The sequence below is a fragment of the Aythya marila genome (assembly GCF_965140915.1).
Source record: "Aythya marila genome assembly, chromosome: 23".
In the NCBI taxonomy this organism is placed as follows: Eukaryota; Metazoa; Chordata; class Aves; order Anseriformes; family Anatidae; genus Aythya; species Aythya marila.
This window is the reverse complement of record NC_139064.1, coordinates 6,135,516-6,159,364: the sequence shown is the minus strand read 5'-3', so window position 1 is coordinate 6,159,364 and position 23,849 is coordinate 6,135,516. Positions and strand designations below refer to the sequence as shown.

The 23,849-nt window shown below is 41.0% G+C and overlaps 1 protein-coding gene across 9 annotated transcripts in view; it reads right to left on the bottom strand.

Moving 5' to 3' along the window:
- ARHGAP32 (Rho GTPase activating protein 32) overlaps window positions 1-23,849 on the bottom strand; it is a 266,569-nt gene that overhangs the window by 60,928 nt on the left and 181,792 nt on the right. For all 9 annotated transcript variants that reach the window (XM_082777983.1, XM_082777991.1, XM_082777990.1 and 6 more), the window contains 4 exons: window positions 23,271-23,363; window positions 21,450-21,572; window positions 19,180-19,257; window positions 12,178-12,274 (listed from right to left, as the gene is read on the bottom strand). In XM_082777983.1, coding sequence (XP_082634109.1) covers window positions 12,178-12,274; window positions 19,180-19,257; window positions 21,450-21,572; window positions 23,271-23,363 — 391 coding nt within the window. The remainder of the gene's footprint in view (window positions 1-12,177; window positions 12,275-19,179; window positions 19,258-21,449; window positions 21,573-23,270; window positions 23,364-23,849) is intronic.

Below are 23,849 nucleotides of genomic sequence, written 5' to 3'. Positions count from 1 at the left end.
CCGCCTGCCAGGGGTTGTTCAGCCAGGGCAGCGATGCCTAGCTCTCTTCTTCTAAAGGGAAAGCTCCATTCTTTCAAAGCCAGACCTCCTGAAGAAAAAAACTTCAACCAATTTACCCACAAATAACTGATAACCATCAAAGTACGTTTCCATAGCACCTACAACATGCTACAAAAATATCTGTTTTTCCCGACTGCAAATACTGCATCAACTGCGAACATTACCTAAGACTCCACAGTCTGTGGGTATGAAACAGTCATGGGTGCTTAAAAAACCCTGCCAAAATGCATGCTTTCTTCTTACTGCCAGAAAACATCTGCACTGTTAAAGGATTAAAGGATTAAGAAGAAAAAATACACTGCCTTCCTAATGCTATGTATCCCTAGGAATTTATTTGAAACTCTTAAAATTCTTGCTCATCCCTCACTTATGAGGGAGCCAGAATTCATGGATTTTATTTATGTGGTCAGAAAAAGTATTTCAGATTTGCCACTGAAGGCTGTATTCAAAAACAAGTTATAGACAGAAGTATGTTCTCATAGTCAGAAGCACAATGCAGTCTGCAGAAAAAAAAAAAATTACAGTTTTTAACTTTTAGGACTTCTTTTTTTTTTTTTTTTTCCTTGAGTTCCATGAAAATCTATCATTTGTCCCAGTTTGGAAGAGGACCCCCAGAACTGCTATTCACTGGCATCTACATCCTTATGTGCCTGCAACCCACTGGATACCCCCGGCTTCCTGAAATGCTGAACAACCTCAGAAATCTTCAGGTATCTTTTCATGGAGCTCTATAGGAAAACGTATCAAAAACTTGCCCTACTGCAAAGGGAAAGGGGGCATTTTGAAGATAGCTCTCAGTTTCAGCTGTGCAAATCGTACTGGAAATCCTCTGCCTCGGTGGCTGGCTCTGGGGAAAGCTGGGGGGGTTGCTGTGCTCCTACACACTGGGATGGAAAAAGGGAAGAAGACCCCAGAGCCCTGGAGCTCATACAGAGGCCTCCCTGGCGCCTTCTCCCAAACTAACACTGAGAAAGCAAAACTAAACACACAGCTCAGTGCTGCTTGACTTGCTGAAGCAAAATGCAACTATTGCAAAATTCGCTCCCTAAAATGGGGTTGAAGAGAGACGCTTTAGTAGCTGGGGCAGGACATCATCAGGCTGCTGCTCTTGGGATGCACCAGCTGGGGAGGGAGGGAAATGGAGCTTGGGGCTGGTGGAGGCTGGATTAAGCCCACAGGTGCTTTGCTCCTGTAGTTCCTCTGCTAAACACCACATCTAGCAGAATTTGGACACCGAACTGCTACACGTTCCTTGCAGCAGCCTTCTAAAGGGAAAAAACTGTCAGAATGTGCGTGCTACAAAAACAGCCTAAAAGCTGTATCCAGGCCCAAGTGGAAGAGTTTTTCATTCTAGGCCAAGATCAACTTCAGATTACTTACTGACGCTTACTTTTCCAATGAACACAGAATATGTAATTTAGAGTTTCTGTCAGTATCTGTTCCTAGAATACAGGCTCTAGGAAGCTGTTCTCTCTAACTCATACTTTCCGGCAGAATCACAGATTTTATGGTGCGACTTGCATAGGAGGCCAGATGAATCCTGTATATAGCAGCATTTCCACAGATCAGCCCACAGTTCTGATTCCTTTCTATTTCTGCCAAAAAAATGAGAAGGGAAAAAAAAAAAGGGGGGGAAGTAGCGGGAGGAGGAGAATCACTTTGAACAAGGGAGGGAGAGCAAAGAGAAAGGGAGACTGCGGAAATGAAAAACTAACAGGAAAACACTGCTGCAGTTCTGATCCGTACTTCAATTCTGCACACGAATTTAAAGAACTAAAAAGACTGACAACTGCAATAGCATGTCTTATAGCTATGTGCAGTCCTGAGCAGTAATGGCGATAAATCCCCTTCTCTTAAAAACAGGTAATTACTGGCACAATTCAGAAAAATGAGCACTGAAAGCAAGCAATTCAACATAATAATGGAAGCCCAAGTTTGGCATTCCTGACATATCCAAGATGCAAACTACCAGTAAAATAACACTGCTAAGAAAAATTCTTTGTTTTTAATGCAAGCATCCAACAAACCACTTATTACTGGAGTAAAATGAAGTCTTAAAGCCTAGTTAAAAAATAAATCCTCCTTTGGTGACTTTAGAAGGCAGCCATGGAAGGAGAGACAAGGACTTCAGCACTGGGAGAGCCGAGGGAGCTTTACACATAGGGAACCACAAGAAGATTCGCAATCGTTTGAAATACAATTAGGAAAAATGCCTGGCACTTACCAGGCACTTAAAATCACCATGTTGCAGAAACATTAGCCTCCTTAATAAACTTAAATACAATACCAGCATTGTGGAGAGCTGAACCCAAGAGAGCTCTGACTGGCTGTACTTATTAGTATCATTTCAATATCAAATACCCATTAACCAATTCATTATACTCTATACACTGGGACCATCTACATGAGATTACAGTTACCACATGAATTCATTTCAACCTCAAAACAAAGGGATGTAAGAGGACAACATGTTGCCTTAATGCTTTGCAAGAAATATGTCTTATCGCCAACCTTACTGTAAAGCCCCGATCTAACCTGCTGGAAACAAAAAGTTTGCTACTCAGTCTATCCTAAAATGCCATTTCCATTTTCTTCTGATGCACTTGGGAAATCCAGGAAAACAAAAGTCCAAATACAATTTATTGAAACAACAAAGAAGGAATGTCTGCTATCAAGTACCTCTACAAAATCAGCGATCAAATTGTTTAAATACATACAATCTACCAGAGAGGCATCTCAATTCCTTAGTTTCACTTGAACACTTCAATTTTACCTAATGTTAGTTCTGAAAAATCTGTAGCGACGTTGTCATGACAATGCCAACACAACACAGTTGTTTTCTGCTATCACCGCGCAAGTGGGCAGACATTAGGGTCATTTACATTGCCATAAAACTACAGCATGTAACCACATTTCTTTTCTCTCTTATTCGAGCAAGTTCTTTCCTCCGGAACATCGTCAAAGAGGGTTTGGCACACTCTTTGGATATAGCATTCTGAGGCCCAAATTTAAAGCCTAGGAAAAAAAGAACACTTTACATTTAAAAAATCATCAGTCACGAAAAAAATAAGCTAATTTATGATACAGACTCACAGCCACTGATACTACAGAGCATCCACATGGCAAGACCCAGACCTGTTAAGCAGTACTCTTAAGATTTGGACTCACCGACCTGAACGAAATCACTTGCAGAAAATCAGTTTGTGAGTCACACATTGGCTTTTTCAGCCATCAGATAGTAAAATAATCACAAAATCTTAATAATAAACTATTTCAGCTACATCTACCTTCTGTAAGCAAAGCTAGGGTGTTAGCAAATAGTTACTGCTATCACATACAGGGTTAGACTTGGTTAGGACACCAAGAGACTAATTGTACTTAACGGGCTCTACCTGAGCTCAGCTGGGACTGGTTCAGAGCCTCTGTAACACATGCAGAACCTGGCTTTACACTATCCATCTCCAAATCTGCACATAATTAAGGTTGCGTGGGAAGGGGGCAGAGGGACAGACAGAAGGCAAGAGAAAGGACAAAGTTAAATTAAAATATCTCCTGGAACAAACTGCAGGAGAGTAGCAGTTTGATTTGTAGAGACAGCAGTTAGAGAAACAGTGCTACAGAAACGCAGACTTCAGTGTCCTGCATTCTAAGGTGTTGCTTTTCTGGCATGTTCTAGACCTGAACTACTCCTAACTAGCAATGGCTCTGTGCAAAAGTGAAGTGATATACCAAGCTCACAGGATGAACAGCAAAAAAACATGAGGTGAGCTGAAATAAGCTGACCGAGCACCCAAATTCCAAGGAAACTTGAGCTGCTGAGGATGCAGGTGGACCCTACTGGTACCCGAGCATCTGGCTTAAGGCTGGCTCAGGTCTGAGCACAGCAGATGCAGTCTAATTCTCAATTCCAGTGCTAACAAACACACAGTATGTAAACACATCACTGCAAACACTTTTCACTTTAAAAAAGTTTTGAAAAATTCTGTAAAATAGATCCCAATTTAGTTTGGCAAATGCTTGTTGAAGAATCACAGATGTTTAAACTTAGCCGCAACTTGCACAATAGTGGGCTTTGCTAGGGCTGGGAGACTGCCGATTTTGAGCTCATTTTCAGAGGCACTCTGTCCCAGTTTCAAAACCATACTTTGCCCCAAGCCTCCCTATTTAGATCTCAGTTTGTTTTATATGGGGAAGCCAAGGGCCAAAAAAGAACCTCAGGGTCTAAAAACTGCTTCCTGAACACAGAAAGTAACTTCCCCCAACACCAGCAGAGCCTGAACAGGACCCAGAAGCTTTCATACTTAAAAAAAATAATACATCAAGTATCTTCCTAAATTGCTAGTAACAGAAGACATGCAACCATGATCTTTGGAACACAGAAACATCATAAACAAGAGCTGCCGGTGCAGACCACAGAGCAGAACTTAGGCAAAGGGGGAAGTGGCACACGATCTCTGGTGGCGCTCTGTGCAGAGCGATAGCCAAGTCTCTAATCTCTGTTGCAATTCCATGACTCACAAAGGGACACGGCTGTCAAAGGAAATTAATTTCACATGAAAAACAAGCAGAACCACTAACAAGCCCTATAGCTTTGAGTAGAAGTATTATAGCTGTTCTAGTGGTGAACTCCTCCTTCTCACAAACTGCTTAAAAAAGGGTGGCTGAATGCTAACCTTTCAGGTTCAGTAAGCTGAAATGTGGCTGCTCTTTGTTTTCAAAATAAAAAGGGGGAAAAAAAGGCCACCAAAAACAACAACAACAAAAAACACCCTACTTTTATTATCTGAAGTTAACTATTACTGAACCCTAGTGGGAATGGCATCTCTGAAGGACCCATACGTTCAAGGAGCTGCACCAGTCCCTAATGCATGTTTCAAGGGAACTCCTCAGTCCTTACCAGTGCCCACTATTCTAACCTCCCAAACTTTTTGGCAGGCTATACACCACTGGATATAGTCAGTCATAGCAATTTTGCCCTCAATCTTAAAAACCCAACCCCAGATTAAATACCCCTGTCTCTTGTTGTTTGGCATACTTGCAGTGGAAGAAGCCACACACAGGCTCCGTGACCCCATCTGAAACACAAACCCTGCTCTCCCTTTCCTCTTTGAAGTCTCCTCCTTTCTGTTTGGAGAGCATCTGATGATCTGGGCTCATGCTCTGCAAGGTGCTCGGGACGTGAAGTCTGCACCCCAGAAACACGGTGCTTGCTGTCAAACCACACTCCTCTCTGGAGGAGCCTGTTTCCATGTCACTGGGCTATCACAGCTCCTCCTCGGGGCCAACAGGCTGCAGGTGTGCATGGGCGTGGGGCAAGTATGTGTACATCTATACACGTACACACATATTTCATATTTATATAAAAATATATACACAATATTTGCATAGCCAATATTAAGACTGATGTATGAAATCCAAACAACATCCCTTTGGGAGCTGATATGTGTAAATGAGACCTTTATCATAAAACATACTAAGTCTATGCTTTCAAATTTACTGGCAATAGCCTATTGTTATGAGGTTTAGGTTAGCACTAGCTGGACCTAAATACAAGACCACAGCAGCATGAAGCTCTGCTTCTGAATATTTTCAAGTTGTAATGTACTTTCAGACCCATGTCAAAAATGGGTGATGGAGAGAAATTAAACTTCTCTTTCTTTCAAATTGGCATTCTCACTTGATTGCCCAGCACTTTAGAGGGCAATTTCTTGCCGTTATGGTATTATTGACTCAGAATGATTCTATCAGCTCTCACAGAAAAAAGTTAGAATCGTTTTTTTTGTTTCCCTGCTGTATTATGTTTTTTGTCCGAAGAGCTTTTACAAAGGCACAATGTTAGACTAAAGTTTTGGTTTTGGATCCCTGAATATCCTTCAAAGCAACAGTGCTACTGAATGGCAGGTACAGAAGGAAAAAAGAGAGAGAGACAGAGAGAAAGAAGAAACAAGGAATAAATGAAAACGTACAAGGGGGGAAGTAGCTCCAGGACGCTGGACGGGCTCCGTGGGCAGGGGAGACTGGGAAGGTATCATTAAAAAAAGAAAAAACAAACAAAACAGTTGGTTAAAACATGCACCCATTCCAAATGGGTTAATTTCACACAAAGCTCAGCTAGGCTGTACACAGTGCAACACATAACCAACGACTCAATCCTTCATGTTGGTGCTTTATTCCCTGAACACTTTGGAAATACATTAGGATCCAAGAATTCCCCAACCAGTGTGTCCCAGCTCAAAAAAAAAAAAAAAAAAAAAAAAGGCATTTAGTACGTTTGAACTTTTAGCATAAGGCCCAACCCTCCTCAGCAACAGAGAACCGTAGGATTTGTTTGCATTACTCCCAATGCCTGTTAAGCATGTGTCTACAGTTAAGCCTATGTGTAAGTACTTTGTTGAGTCAGGAAGATGCAGTATGTCTTTATATAAACGGACAATGCCAACCTCTTAAAAACAAACAAACAAAAAAAACCTCCCAAATTTGTAAATTTACATTTTGTGAAAATGGGTTCCTAGCACATTCGGCTTTCCTCCATTTCTAGTGGTGCTAAAGCAGACAGCTGCTTTATCTTACATTTTATTCTGTACAAAAAGGAAAACAAAATTGTCTAAGATATATATTTTCCTCTTGACAAAAGGTTTTCTCCCTGAAAATCACCAATTGCAGACACAGCAGAGACTTTGTTCTTAATGCCTCAGCCCCAAGTGTTAGTTTTTTGTTTGGATGAAATTAAGAAAAACTCCAGAAATGACTTCTCCACAGATTAGACCAGTTCTAACCTGGAGTTTAAGCAACTTGGCATTGTCCTGCTTAAAGCAGCAGCTTCTTCCCAAAGAAGCAGCTTTTACACTCACATCGATGGCCTTCATACCCAAATCTTTGTCCCCTCACTTGACAGGAGCTGAGAGAACGTGATTTCTTGAAGGAGAGGCCCTTAGTCCTGTCAATACTGAAGGCACATCTTCTGTCTTCCCTATCAAGAACTCCTGGCTGCCCTGAGCGTGTTAGTACATCTGCTCCCACACTGAAAACAGTACCTGTCTTGGCTCAGTGAAAGTCTCATTTAATTTAGCTTTGCTGAAACAGTTGCATGCTAAGTGCCAAAAAACTGGTTTGTTTACTTAAGATTAATGAGAATGGTACTAATTACATACATTGTATCTTTCCATATTTTCCTTATAAAAGCACTAATTAAGACATTACGCACTCAGTGTCAAACAACTGCTCAGCCCAGGCATCTGTGGGATGTAAATGCTATTTGCACTTTATCCTTCCTGATTTAAAAAGCAAATCAAACCCAACCAACAACAAAAAAACACAAAACCACGCCGTCTTCTTCATCCAGGGATTAGCAACTAGCCTGTTTCAAACCAGGCATTACCTCGTTAAGAGTCTGTTATGACTGTAATAGCTCTAACATAATCAATGTAACTCAATTTGCATTTTTTTCCTGTGAAAATTAATTCATTCTGTACCATTCTGCATTCAGGACTGTACTAGAGTCTTCAGGAGGTCAGAACAGATAGCCACATGGGTCCCTGGAGAGTCTGTTGCCTGATCCAGACCTAAATTTTAATCCTTCTGAAGTTCAGTGGATTGTACTTGAGTGTTGCCCCATATTAATCTGTTATTTTTGTTTAAAATGTATTTATTTATAATAGCTTGTAATACTAACAAGTACCCTGTAATGTATCCTGGATTTCATGCAAGATTACATTTACCCATTAAGTCCAAATTGCATGAATGGATGAGACAAGAATTTGAAAAACCCCTCCATAAATTTGGGCTCAGCTGCTGAACCCACTCATTCTTTTGTCCCGAGCAAGACTGAAGAATGGGTGAGAAAGACCCCTGAAGTTTTGAAAATGTTTGTTTGGAAAAAAAAGAAAACATTACCTTCCTATACCCCATTTCTTCACCCAGGTTCACTGTCACACTGTAAATTGCATCTGTGTTCTTTGTTTCCCCACTGACACAAGATGCTCCCGAAACCTTCAGACCAATCACCACGCCAAGGCACAGGGCAGCGAAGATTTGGTACGCAGTAAGAACTACTTGTTAGCAGTAGACACGAAACAAATAGCGTGTATGAAGTGAAGCATGGTATGTGATTTTAAATACTGTTAAACTACAAATATCCAGAATCATGAGAATGGACGGAAACAGATAGCTGAGACATGCTGCCTGTGACTTAATTACACCAAAGCAATGAGCACGGACTGTACGAGCACACAGACATAAACACTGTTTCCAGAAAAGACCAACCAGAGATGGAAGAAGTGGATGAGAAAAGTAAACACAGCCACAGTCTATGGGCAATTCCCAAACGTTCACTTACAAGGAAAAAAACACAACAGCTATTCACTTTTTTTCTTCTAAGCACCACAATGAATATTTAAAAGCTTACCTTCTCACCAACTATCTGAAATTCAAATGCAACCTTTCATCCCATCTATTTAAAAATTGTAATAAATACAAGCTGATTCAATCTATTGCAGTACTGAAATTTGGCTAAATTGTCACCAAATGATATGAACTGCAACATATTAGATATCAACTCAGTATAATAGTTTAGGACAAGAAGTAAACCTTAGAATCCTATATGTGAATAAGAATTCAGGAAGAATTCAGACAGGAGAAGTCAAGTACTCAAGAAAACAGATTTGTTGAGCCTGCTTCCCTTCCCGGACCTTTATGGTGTTTTTTACACACATTGAAACAAGCAGGATATTGGTTTACATCTTACCTGAAAGAATGGGGGCACAGGCTTAGCACAACCCTGAAGGGAAATCACCACTCAACAGGTAACTTCCTGAGCACTCCATCTTCTTCTCATATGGCTTTCTCATGTGTCCAAAGTTTGAAAAACTCCAAACCACTTTCTTAAGCAATAATGAAACCTACCTTAATTGTATGTACCTATATAGGTATCTGCAAGTATACCTACCGTTGCAGCATTCTGGGAGATAATTTTGACAATCCAAACTTCATTTTCAAATGAATTTCAGAGGTGATTGAAGCAAAACCAATATTCTTTCTTACTACCTTGAATTTTCAAAATTGAATAAAATGGACAGCTTTCCCCCGTGGTCCATTTTCCTTCTCTTTATCTCAGGCACTGGCTGCATTATCACTGCTGTGAGCCTTCTACTTCCACAGTCAATGAAAATGTTGTTTCTAAAAGCAGAGTTTGAACTCAGCTCCGCTCCCACTGCCTGCCTTTCATTTCTATTTGAGCTTCAGTCATTATTTGTACTGTATTTAAGGCTGTTGCAATATTTTATGGTTCTATTAAAATGTTGTCCTCATCACTTCAGCAAATCAAAACCTCTAATTATAAATACTAATAAAAACAGAGGGCAGGAAGTTCTTCGCTTTCCATCTGCTTTTCATTAGATTACTCAATGCAGCCAAATCTATGGACAATTAAACAACACAACCAGTTTTACGTTTGTGAATTCCTTCATGGCAAAGAGCTTTATGCTGCAGGTACACAATGTCCTAGATGCTCTACACACCACATTTTGATTAAATAAAATAAAGCTTGCATGTTGATAAGTATTTGTTATCCATGCCAAATCTAAAACTTCACATTAGTTCTGGATGAAATACTCTGATAATATTGAATAAGGACAAAATCTCCAAGAGGTTCCTTAAAGGAAAGTCTCTATTCCTTGGAAAAAGCCAATCTAATGTTTAAAATATAGCTACCAGGGGGAAATTAGTTTATGTAGTTAGTTTACAGGGAAATACCCCACATGTGTCAGCAACAGGTCAAAATGCATTAAATGCACAGAATATGGGTGAGCAAAAAGCAAGTTCTTCTGCATGACCCCAGCAGTGCAATTCCTGGCAAGGCTTTGAAGGAACTGCTTGGAAGAATCCAATTTCACATTTTGCAGCAGTGCTTCTTAAGGCACTCCGAGTGCTCTAGCAACTCATTTCTGCTCCATGCCACCTGCCTGAGCTGTATTAACAAGGCAAGGCAGCTTGGGCACCTGTGTGGTAACCCAGACTAGGAAACTGGAACTCCTTCCTCGCCCTTTATTTTCTCACCCCTCCTGTATTTCACACATCATTTTTTTTTCCTCCAGGCAGATGAGTGCCTTGAGTTCTCCACCATAGCATTTGACATGCCTTAACCATGGGAGTCTCCTCCTAGTCCTTTCAGCTGCCTCCATGCCCCAACTTCTGTACCAACCAAGGAAATCTCCGGACATCGGCCTCCAGCATGCAAGTGCTGTAGCCTCCAAAGGTGGAAAAAATAGAAGCAGAATGCCGCAGTGAAATGGTATAAATTCTGTGTGCACAGGAAGGGCAGGGAAGGATTACACAAACAGCTGCAACTGTTGTAGCAGTCCTTGCATCTGAGCCCTTATTAGTGTTCTTCTAGAGCAGTCTTTTGCCTTTAATTGTTCGCCTGAACAACTATCAGGGAAGGTCAACAGGGACAGCCTCATGACTTGGCAATATCTTTCAACACATTAGTTTTAATAGGACTTGGGCTTTTGGTATCAACTTTATAACAAACATTTCCCAGGACTGAAAGGGGAAATCCACCCCCTAGTGTGTTGTTAAAGACAAATAGAATCTATTAATCTATGCTGCTTCATTATCTCTCATTAAAGCATAGCAAGAAACTACTCACTAGCAGTTCATGACATTTAATTGCCTGAGCCATATTTAATAGTAAACACTTGCTTATGATTGCATCTAGCAGCCCAGCCTGTATTTAGATTTAAAGTTCCCTTGTCTACATGCTTCAGCTGATAGAGTACAGAGCAGTGAGTGATCACGGTATTTAGAGATCAACTTCAAACAACAAAAGGCAGATACTGGATTTATGGAATGACCACCTGCTGCAGGGCTTTGAATTGCTAGTGATCTCTGTGACACTAATTCTAACAAATACATTTGCATGTTCCCAAGAATAACAAGGGCTAGAGATACCAATAGCTGCGAAAACTATTTCCCTGAATTGTCAGCTCTTTGAAGCACGCAGATTAATGCAGTACACTGATAGCTTAGGGTGTTTGTGACTTTTTACCACTAAACCAAAAGTCCCAAGCCCTAACATAAGATCGATAAAATTGATTTCCCTTAGTAAAAATCAGACTTTGGAAATGCATCTTTTTGTTTTTGATGGATCAAATCAGTAATCTTGTGAAGATAAGGATCATCATTAAAACAGAGAAAACAGATGAAAAGAACACCAGTTAACCAGCTATCCAACTCACCTTGTCTGCTGCCTAGTGTTTTAAGAAAGATCAGCAATTTTAGATTGTTTCTCTTGATACACAAGATACACACATATAAACATGAATGAATAAACATGAATGTATAAACATGAATGTATAAAAAATATGAAGAATAAAACAAAACCTTAAGTACCAGTAAATTCTATAGAGATCTTAGTTTTACCAGCACATATACCTGAAATTACGTCCAATATATACTAGGATGACAACAGGATGAGATCCAAGATCTTATCTCCTGTTTATTTTTCCTTTCATCAGCAGAGCCTGGCAGTAATTTGCCTGTATTTCATACAACACTGAACTGGCCAGAAGGGCTGTAGGAAGTGGGTAGAGTTATACGCCCAGCACAGAGGCAATTAGGATTCCAAGTTCTGCTATAATCTGACTTTCTTCATCAATCCCCAAACAGAAAGCAGCTTGCAGTACCTTATTAATCTATTCCATCTATGTCAGCAAAAACATTTTTTGGACCACCTGTGTGTTCTTTATAAAAAACAAAACACTAATGTGAAACATTCTCTGGACACCATGAACTGGGATATTGCATGGAATTGCTAGTTACAGATTACTGAAGGAATCTTAAATTCTTACATGCCTGAAATCTTTCAAGTCATGCAGGAGATGAACATTGATACTGGCTACACCACTGATATACCATAGATGAAAGACATTTAACAGTGGCGAATATTCAGAGAGGTAATGTGTAGATGATCAACACATAGAAAATAACATGGTACACATAAAGGATGATCAACACAGAGTATAACATAGTGTATAAAGGAGGTATTAAACAAACATGGAACTTGAAAAAAACAACCCTCTGCATTTAATTTCACCACACTATAAAATCTAACAAACATACCTGGCTTTGGCACTGAATTACCAAAATTGGGACTGGTCACAGACTGAGGGACTTTGTCGTTAATTAGTTCAACACATTCGCTAGGGAAAAATCCAACCTATAGGAAGGAAAAAAAAGAAAGGAATACTATTGAATGCAGTGTTTTTAAGATTTGAACAGTTAAACCAGCAACCGCAAGCATATTTCAAGGAAAATGTTATGCCTGATGCTCCATAACATTATCCAACATAAAATGACCTGCATAAAAGTAGTAATTTTTCAAAATGTTGCAGCCAAAAAGTCTACAAACCGAGTGATTAGTTCTGTAAAATACAGTTCTGTTTCCTAAGCTTAGTGCACAGGACAGAGAGAGTCAACTTGCAACCATGTGCATGGAGCAGGGAGAGGACAAGTATGTTACACACCCCTGAATCTCAAAGATGGCCTGGAACTTGAGAAAGACTTTAGCTGGGTTTCCTTTTAGCTGTTTTTGGACTGAGCCCGTCCAAAACCAAGGCAATGCAAGGCTTCAATCTGCCCCTTGCTACCTGAGCGTGCCAGCTTTGCAAGGAAATGACGCAGCACAGCAGAGATCTGTGTGCAGGGTACAGACAGAAACACGCTGATTAACACAAGGCAACCAGCACGAATGCTAGCAGGGCACGCAGGGACCCCTCATCGGGCAGCTCAAAGCACAAGGGTGCTTCTCTGCTAGGTGCTGGGAAACATGCTGATTGTACATACACAGCAAGTATTGGTATTCAAACAAAATACATTATGTATATTTCTAAATACTTTGCTAGAGCTAAAAGTCTTCTTTGGACATTTTCCATGCAAGAGATGCAGGAGACAATTTTTAAGTTAGGAAGAAAGCACACATCTGGTGAAAGTCTCAGTCCCATCACAAAAAACGATAGATTTGGGACACTCTATAGCTGCAGTGAATTAGTTTCTTGCATTCTCAGTGCTTTAAGAACTTTTTTTTTTTTTTTTTCAAATTGCCCACAAGTCTATGCCTGCGAAGAAACAAAATATTTGGACACCAAGCTTCCATTAATTGTAATGAAAAATGGTGGATCTAAACTCAACCCCAAATCCCATACTGTAATTAAAAGCTTATTTGCCTTTGATTCTTAATATGGTGTTTTTCCTTTTTCTCGATGCAATATACAATGCTAACCATGAATTTGGAAATGAAACAAGGTGCCAAATGGTTATGTCACTGCTTCTGGGTACCTCAAAACCTTTCCCAAATAAAACATGGCACCTGCTCTCAACATGTCAGTTTTGCCATGTTTAGAATGAATAATTGTAATGAACTGTTAAGGGAAAGGGAATTTTTACTTTATTAGTGTTTACAAACTCTCTGACGTTAACTTACCGGTAGCAGTTCTGTTGGCTTACATTTTTTGACATATTTATTCTGACTTTTCTTGCAAGATCCTCAGGAGATCATCTTCAGGGTCATAACCTATGACTTGTGCCTCATTCCCACCCACTTAAAAGATGCCGCTTTTACTTCCACAGAAAGTTTTCCACGATTTTGTATAAATACATGAGTTTAGTCCAAGAGTTAATCTCAACAGATGTAGCAAGGCACTGTTAGTGCTTGAGCCAGGATTAAAGGATTTGGTAACATACAAAAATTAATAGCACAGATAATATACATTTAGATAAATATAAGGTCACCTGAAGGTTAAAAAATCACTACACACCTCAATGGAAGGAGGAGAGCACACACTACTATAACATACAAACATTCCTGAAACAGCTACTGTGTCTTTTTTTCCCCACAGAGACTGCTAAAGCCTGGAGCATCTTCTAGTTTTATGGAAAGTCAAAATAACAGTAATCATTTTCTGTGGGAGGAGGGAATTCAAAGAAGTGAGAATGTATCAGTAACACAAATGGCAAATGAAACATTGCTTGAGACATTTGGATTGCTTTTTGGTCTTGACATCAGCTACAGTATGGCTTAAATTTCTTTCTTTTTTTTTCTTTTTTTCCCCTCTTTTAGTTTTAAATTGTGACAGGCTAGCAAGACCTAACACCAAAACATCTTTTTATGGCTTATTTGGCTTTCATGAGCAGAATTTTCACTGTACTGTTTTCCAGGAAACAATACTAGTGGCTGGGGCAGAAATAAAACAGATGCACCCTGTGCAGGTAGAGCAAGGAAGAATTTAATTCCTGCTTCGATCCAGCCTCCACCTCACACACATTGTGTTCGTTTCTCACTGCTGGATGGGAGCATGAGCACTCGTCTCCCATCTTGCTCTCTCTCTCTCCTTCTCTTCTCCATCATACCTTCCCCCTAGATCCACTTTCTTACATTTAAGCCACACCAAACAAACAAACAAACAAACAACACATTAATAAATCCTTGGCTACAGAGGAGAATTAGAGTAAAATTTAGGAGAAGCCTTTATATCTAACATGATAAGGCCTACAATTTTCTTGAAAGAATCAACACGAAGATAAATCCGTGTACTAATGACCTACAGCAGTTATTCCCTTGCTTCTCTATGTACCAAAGGCCTGTATTTCTTTGGGAACCTGCTTTATATCATGGAATGGAGGAATAATATATAATGTCCTACAGGGAAATCCTTTCTGCGAATAAAAGGAATTAAAAGAGTTTTGTGGCCGAGGTATTCAGCTCTCCTTTACCAGACTTGAGGATGTTCCCCCTCCACTGGCACACCCCCACACCAGGTGAGGCCGTCAAAGGCTGCCACCCTTCAGCATCCCCACCTGCCGGGGTGGCAGAGCTGGCAGGCAGCTCAATGCTGCAACCAAAGGTCACACACGCCCCAACAGTGAGGTGTGAGAAATCCCTGCTGCTCCTGATGAGAAGTGCATCCACTCCGGCCATGCTCGCTGGCTGGGGGTGCCAAGGGGGACGCCAGCTCCTGTCCGAGTGCCCCTTCAAACTCCTGCTGCGCGCCTCCAGGAATAGCACAGTGGATGCATGTGGAGGAGGAAACGTTTTGTCGTGGCAAATCAGTTCAGGCATTGTTTTGCCCGACCTGTCGCTGCAGTTGGCATCCTTCTATGAATGGTGGGGGCCATCTGGCTGGGAAGGGACGTCACTGGTGACATGGCCACGGGGCTCTCGCACGCCGCCTGTTCCGCAGGTGATATCATCCCCCAACCAGATGGCTGCTGCTAGCACCGAGCTCCCAGACCAAAGCACGTGAGCCAGAAATCCAACTTTGCCTTTGCATGTCTTAATTTAAGGACTGGTCCTTCCAAAGTGACACTTGCCACAAAAATGTGCTCTGCTTTCCCAGGCCATTTTTACTAATTGGTACCCTATGTTCCCATCACGTACATGGTATTTATTATAAAATTATGCACAAGGAAAAGAAAAAAAAGCTCTCGATTAACAGCCTCTCTCACTCCTGACCAGTCCAAGACAAAAAGTGTTCCTTTTTGGGAAACCTATTCAGTCCTAAATCCCATGGTGAGGTCCAGCATGGAATATGCTTGGAAGGATGGGCCTGCAGATTCACAACCAGTTCCAGCTCTTGTAAGAGGCTGATTCCAAAGAAGTCCAGCCCACCCCTGGTTGCACACACTTGTGCATTGCTTTGTGCCAACTCCAGCAGCTGTGCAGCTCGCTGTTGTGCAGCGGTGCAATTAATGAAGCCGTTCCCAAAAGACAGAATTATTAAGAACATCAAAAGGCAGTTGTGCATCAGAAAAGGGCCTGTCCCTAGTGATTCAGCTGTCTGACACAGAGTTACTGATTTTAAAGACAAAGCATGAAGGAAAAGAAGAAGAGAACAAAGAAGGCTGGGAGGCTGTTAACATGGAGGTGGCTGTAATTTAGGTAACAATCTTACACTGAAAGCAGTGACTCACTGAGGACATTTGAAAAGAAAAAAAAAAAAAAAAAGCTTGAGGAAGAACATCTTAAAAATCATTTTACTTTAACCAGAGAAAACGATAAGAAGCCTAATGGGTTGTTTTGTTCTGCCCAGGATTAAACGTTTTGCAATGCCGCCATTAGGCCAGGTATTGGGAGAAAGCCGCCTGCAACTGCAACCCAGAACCCAAAGGATGAAGCTGCTGATGGACAGCAGATCCTCAAAGACCACTGCACTCTCAGGCAGCTGCGTGCTCGGTGGGTGTCCTGCATTCCCAGTCCTGCAGCATGAATTTACCATGCACAGGCAATCAGCTGAAAGACTTCCCAAAGGCTTCCGCCATAAAGGCCAGACTATTAAAGGATATTTCAAAAAATGAAGCCCACCCAGTATATCTTGTTCTACATCTCACCCTTGGGACACCACTGCCAGAAGCACAGGTGTCTATCCTAACGGTGATTTGCTTTGAGGTAAGAGACGAGGCTCAAAGCCCTGTCTGAAGCTTTGTATACTATCAGCAACACACTACTATGGATTTCACAGACTGTGTAATGTTACAAGCAAGTCTTTGCTCCCTGCAGGACAGCTGATCTCAGAATCCCAACAATCTGGCAAGACAGTCTTCATTGATTTATTAATTAAAACAACTGGCTCAGCAGATTGCTATCACTTTTACAATGGCTGTTGTTCCCAAATGGGAACAGAATTGTTTCCCTATAATTAACTGAAAAGGCTGCACAGTTCTCGCATGTATTACTAGAACAACGTCCTTCACCTGTACGCTCTTTTTAAGTATTAATTGATGACACTAAGCTGCAACACATCTCTAGGTCTGGTGTATTAATATCAAAGAAAAATTTCCTTTTTCCAAATTCTCCTTTTGCTGCAGTAGTTAGTGTGACCGAAAAACCACATTACATCAGGAAATGGACTTTTTGTATACACTCACAGCTTTCGGGCCTTAAACTTGAAACAGGGGTTAAAAAACCCTCTCCCTCTTTGTACAACCCTAGAATTTGCATCTCCTGATAGCTGATGATGTTTCATGAAAATAAAAAGCTCTGATAAGTGCATTTCAAAGAAATGACAAAAACTGTCGACTCAGAGGAAAAATGCACTCCTCTGCAAATCAGATCCATGGTTGTGTGAAGAGATATGTTTATGCAGTTATAACTGAGTTAGCATAGCTTATGAAATTACTGCCTGTCGACTGAGATACAGCTGTTGAACCCCACCTCTGAGCTAACCAGCTTTACTCCGCAGTCAGCAGGAGCAAAAAGCGTACAGATGGTCTGTCACCCTATCTCAGCTGACAGGCAGTACCTTCTTAAAGGACGCTAACTTCATTTTCTGCATTTGTGCAAACACAAATACGGAAATACTGAAACACACGTTATAGCTGCAGTATTTTCAGTCTTTCAGTTCAGTGGCCATGACCTGATTCGCATTGTGAAGACTCCTGCTTACAAGTTAACATGCAGGATTATTCCACCCCAAATTTTCTGTTAAATAAAAATACAGCACCTTATTTCTGCAGCTGTTCAGAACTGTTGTGTCAGGATACTGACTGCACGGATACAGACAACTGCTTTTCAAGTGCTTTGCTCATCAACAAATCTTTATGCTGGGAAAGCACAACAGCATTGCTCTGATCTGAGACAGACGGCAGCAACAAACTGCAAAATAGCTCCCTTGCCTCTTGTGTCTTTAATCACTGGTGGTGCTCTTCACATCTAGTCACAATTGCAACCAGCCTGATGGCGAGCAGGGAGGCTGCACTGAGTAACAGAACCCATGTCCTACAGGGGACACAATCAGCTTTGTACAAAGTGTCTGCACTCACACACACATCACCACATATTTTTGTTTGGTTTTACTGATTCCCTTGAGAGCTGCACACAGTCTGATCATTCTGAGTAGTACCAAAGCACTGCACTCATTTTTCGTAGTACAGAAAGTACAGCTTTAGGGATTCTAAGTTCAGAACAAAAGTCCTGCAAAGATATAACACAGTTCAAAGCTAGAAGAACAGTCAAGTCTATTTAAGAAATACTGGTGTGCTAACACCAGAAACCAGATTAATTTCAGAGCCCATACCGTATGTCCACGCTGCTCTCATTTTACAAATGAGACATTATCAGAACTCCCACACCTGATATAAAACCAACAAAAGCTGTATCTCATGCTCTGGCTCATCGGACAGAAATGCAATCATATAACTAACACTCCATTCAGATGGGATTTGTACTGTACACAGCCCTGGTATTAATGACAGCAGAACCATACCCTGGATCTGGCACAGGAAGGTCTGTCAGGGAAAATCTGAGATACTTTGAGAAGACTTTCTAGGCCAAAACATACAACTGTTTGGTCAGTTCTGACCCCCTCCAGAGCAAACTCAAAATTCCACCTACTTACAGAGAACAAAAGCAGTATGAAAATTCCTCCTGCTTGAAAGGAGCTGAAACAGCACGATACTGCAGTGTGAGGAGGTAGAAAGACAGTTACCCCACCCATCAGTAGCTCTGGGGCTTTGTTTTGTAAACACTTTTAGTTTAATTTTAATTTCCTAATGAGAAGATCCAAGGGACAGAATAACAACTGTTTTGGAAGGAAAGTGCACTCAACTCAAAGGTTTTGGTACTTAAGTCAAACATCAGTTTAGGATCTTTTGCAAATTCAGTCTAAATTTCTCTGCTGTAACATTTACAGTACTAGTAATGTTAACACATTCTAATAAATGTAGACATGAAAGCACAGATTAGTTGAGTGGTTTGTCCAAGTCAGTGGCAGAGTCTTACCAACTTTCTGTGAATCCTCCATGTTCTGCTTGACTTAGTAGTGGAAAGAACAGCATGTCAGCTGTCTCACGGGGGTGGAGTATAAGCTTCTGCTAGCATCAGTCCAGTTGTTGATCAACATCAAAGGGTACCAGCTATCCTTACCCCGCACAGTTAAGTAAGGAGATAACTGCCTATGAAGACCACACTTCTGCTCTAGCCCAAGGTCCAGAGCAAAAGGGAAAGTCCTCTTACACCAGTGCAGGTTCACTGGTTATATCCATAAGCAATCCTGCACAGGCATAGCAGTTCTAAACTGAGTATCCTGACTTTATTTGAGTTGCATTATCAAGTCTGAAACTTGTGCCTACCTGAAATCCATGCTTGCCTCTCCACCAGGTGGTCAACTCCTTTGGGGGCATATCAATAACAGACACAATGTCTCCCACCTGTAAGAGAACAGCAACATCAGTCACAGCTTGCAGTGCAGCTGGGAGGCGAACACAGTTCAAATGACTGCATTCTGCAGCACTGCAAAAAATCATAACGCTTGTGAGCAATTGCACCAGTGCAAATCTTGAGAGAGCTGCCTTTGTAAAATTGAACTGTAAGGTAGAGGAGTTACTGCATTATACAACATACAGGATAAGCTGTTCATAAGGAAACAATTCTCAAAAGCCACAGGCTCTCTGCCAAAAGGTACAGAAGTGTTCTGATTAAACTGCACACGTAAGTTTGCAGGAATAGCATAAAACACTTTGGAAAATATTCTCAAGTAGCTGAACTAATTTTTAGTACAAGCCTTACATTATGCATACGTAGGCATCAACATGTATCTGCTTGTTTCTGTTCATGGCAAAAACTTAAACGCTCCCTTTAGTATTCACAAACTGACCAAGACATATTTTACATATTTTTCTTAATTAGAAAATGAACAGAGAAGAAGATGGTACTGCAACCATCACTAACGACCATTATTAACAAAACGAGCATTATTAAGGGAGACAAAACAGGTTATCTGAAGTTTTACTAAACCCCATAAAAATGTAATACTGCAAGAGCTGAAATGAAAATCAGTATAATCAGTACTAAAATCAGCTTGGTGAGAATCTGCGGGGCCTCTATACCAAAAAATGAGACAGGCCAGAGCAGACAAGGCAGAACCTAAGCAAACACTGTAGCTGGGTATAGCAAACTGTTAACACTAATGCCCATTTTTCACCTGATATTTTGCATTGATGGATCCCCATTTTTTTCAGATAGGGCTAGCAGGGACACAGGGAGGCGAAGTGATTTGCTCAAGGAATAGCAAACCAACAACAGAGCAGACTCCCTTCAAGGAAACTATGCTGTCACCACAATGAGCAGGGAAACCAGACATTTTCCTTACTACTGAGGAGCAAATACCAGTCAGCTACTTTCACAACTGCTTATTAGAAATTAACAATAGCTTAAATATAAAACTGTAGTGTGGGTTAGAGAACAGAGCACAACATTGTGAAACTACTGAACCCGTTCCATTTCTGTTCTGCCAAGGTTTCTCACTGCACAAACTTGGAAAGAAACACATGCCTTGGGTTCCCTGCTTGCTTACTACGCCTCATAACAACTTGCCCAACTGCATGACAGTTGTTAGGCCAACATAGCCTGCTGGCTCTGAGTTGCAAGATTTACAAGCAGGGACTGCCATCCTAATGCTTTTATTAATACTGAGAGACTGACAAACAGCCTGTACCCTGTTCTGCATGCATTTTAACTTGGAAGATGACATACCCATATGTCTTTCTGATTAGCTCAGTTCTTTGGTGTACACTAATAATTGCCTCGATTTTGAATATGAGCAAAGCCCTGGCAGCAACAGACTATCACTATTAGTTTTACTTCCTGTGTTGCATGTTAAGAATGTGATCACGGAAACTGCTTTGGGCACTAACTGTTTTCCTTTACACTTTCTTTATATAACACTACGCACATTCCATTGATATTGCCACTGCACACTATCAGAGCATAAAATGTTGCTTTCTGGATAGAAAGGACAAGGAGAACCAGATACCCAAAGGATACCAGGGCCTGATCTGCAAGAACTTTGCCTCACAGCAACTCCTGCTCTGCATCAAGTAAGATTTTCAGAACAGATTTGGATTATCACTTGCCCCTTAAGTACTACATTCTTTAACGATCTGGTTCTTTACACTCCATAGGAACAGAAGTTCTTAAAAATGGTTTTAGACATGGACTTGCTATTAGTAACACAGGTTGTACAGAACTGGCCAATGAATAATTAAATTGGCACGTGTCCACAAACACACATATGTGGACAGCCTTCCTGAACAGATTTAACATACTTTTAATACACTGTGCAGGACAAGCTATGCAGGATCTGCTGCTGCTCTGAGACCAGGCTAGAATACTTGGCAGTATCTGTTTAATCAGAAGACTCTAATGCCAAGTAAAGCTATATTTTATAGATGACTGAACTCCTCCCTGTAGCCAACCAAGTGCAAGTCTAATATTTCACTGAATCTTCTAAGCTTCACCTCAAAAAACATTCTGAAGGTGCCTGAGTGTATTCCTGATGTACACACACGTAACACTCTCCTGTATATGACAACAAAGAACGCAAGCTTCTTTAATTACTCACCTCAAAGGAGAGCTCATCTCCTGCCTGGGCAATATACCTTTTGATAACATGGGCAGCGGCAATAGCAGGAATATTGATGGGTGACTCTTCATGGATTAGCAGGTGATTTCCCTTATTATCAAGCTGAAACAAAGAGCACAGGGGACTGTGAGGCAGCTGAGGACAAGTGAGCAGGCATTTTATTGGTGTTCATACACGGCAGAGATTTCAAGCTGATTCACAGAGACAGCACAGCTTGGGGGCCCCCTGAGGAGAGCAGCACGAAGAGACATTGTAGGGCACAACACACACAGAAATGAAGAGGAAGAACAATTCATAAAGCATATTTCAGAAGGTCGTATGTCCCCTGACATCCATTTAATGGCAAAAATGTTGTATTTAAACATCTCTACATACAAACAACAGCATGATAGTGAGCATTGGCACCTCCCTTTATCACTGAATTGTATTGGTTTTCCTGAAGTATTTAAAAGGACAACACAAAGACGACAACAATAATTCTCTCAAAATAACTCTGTGAAGTGGAACTAATGTTCAAGGAGAGGTATTGAGGTACGGGGGAAATGCTGTTAAATTGTAAACTTGTGGCACTTTCAGCTTTCTCCTGCCTTTGTATTTCTTTTTATTTTAAGAAAACATGGCTGCACCCCTTTGGGGCAATCATCGGCCTGCTTTCAAAATTTCTAGATTTTTGTGCCCATGTAAAATTTTGCAAGGATCTCAGTTAATTGAAAAGGTTATTCTAGAGAATTCAAATTGCATTGCAGCAAGTGCAGTATGTAAAGTAGACTTGCTGCAATCTGTATTTCACTGTGTTGCTATAAAGACGGTAGTTTCATTTTTCTCTCTAACTTCCTTTCTCCCTTCATTCTGAGGTTTCCAGGATTTGTCTCATCCCAAGGGATTTCCGGGTGAGGAGCATATCCACAGGGAAACCTGCAGGAAATGCATTCAGTCCTTATCACAAGCATTTATGAAAAAGAATTGCAAGTCTAGTTGTTTGTGCTCCTGGTGTGCAGCATCATCATCAGGCAATGCAAAGACACACACATCTCCTCCCAGACTAATCAGCAATGGCATCGCTGACACAGACAGGTGGCCTCAATCATTTAGCCCCATTCTTTTCTGCGCTCTTTGCCCAAGAAGGTCTATTGTTTCAGATGGTAGAAGACCATTAACAGAGAAACCAAAGCTACAGCTGCACTCCACAATACACAAACCGTGCCACTGCAAGCACAAAGCAGGCTCTGTTGAGCCATTCAGCCAACAGTGATGGCAAACAGGAGCAGATAATATTTATTGTTTCTGCAGCTATTACAGGGGAAAAGGGGGAGGGGGGAGAGGACAGACAAACAGCATAACTTAGACAGCTCCAACAGTTTTAAATTTAGTGTGCTTGCACTATTGTCTTGCCAAAAAAAATGCTAAGAATGCATTCGCTTCCTGCAACCTATCACTTGGAGACTCCAGCCACGGGCTGGACTTGCCTAGGTGGTCTGCTGGCTTAATCCCTGCTGCACTAGAATTGCCACTTTATGCTACTTTGTGATATCAGAAGAATGACACGTCTTTGAGAGACAAAATCCAAGCGGAAGGCAAAAAAAGCTCCTGTATTTCTGTAACACAGGATCCGATTCTGTTTGTACTATACCTTTCTTGTGGCCACCTACATGCCTATAGCAAGGAAATCAAGCTTTTAGGATATTTCTTCAGTGACACCAATAGATCTGGAAGGATTATACCTCTCTGGAAAGGCAGAAGAGCATATCTGTGTCTTGCTCTGCTCGTTAATGTCACAAAACAAAGAACTTCATACTATACCTCCATCCATGTTAGAGCCGGCCCGCAGTTGATCTTATTGCCTGCGATGGCCGATAATCGGGTCACGTAAGCCATCAGAATATGGCTGACAAGCTGGAAGAGAAAAGGAATACGCATACTGGTTTTCTGTTCATGCAGTTTAGTTTTGAGAGACCTCTTCAGAACTACCAGAATTTATTCCCTGGAACAGGCAAGTATTACAGAAACATAGGAGATCTGTCATTTGGAGAGGGGCAAGCTATACATGGTGTATAGCAATGATTGCACAGAAAAAAACTATCTAAAGAAGCAGCTCCCTGTGAAAGTAATAATGTGTTTTTGTTTGTTTGTTTGTTTGTTTGTTTTTAGGATAGTAGATTTTTAGTAATTTCCCCTGTCAGGATATTTAAATTTAAAGCCCTCCTCTTATTGTGAATTTCATACACAATCAAATCATTTGTATTATGGTCATCAAACACATCTGAGAACCATTTAGAAAAAACAAACAAACAAAAAACACCACGGGCTGCCATTTCCACCCACTTGCAAACCCTTAAGAATGTGGCAACTCAGACTGACCCCTTGGTGAGAGTAATATTT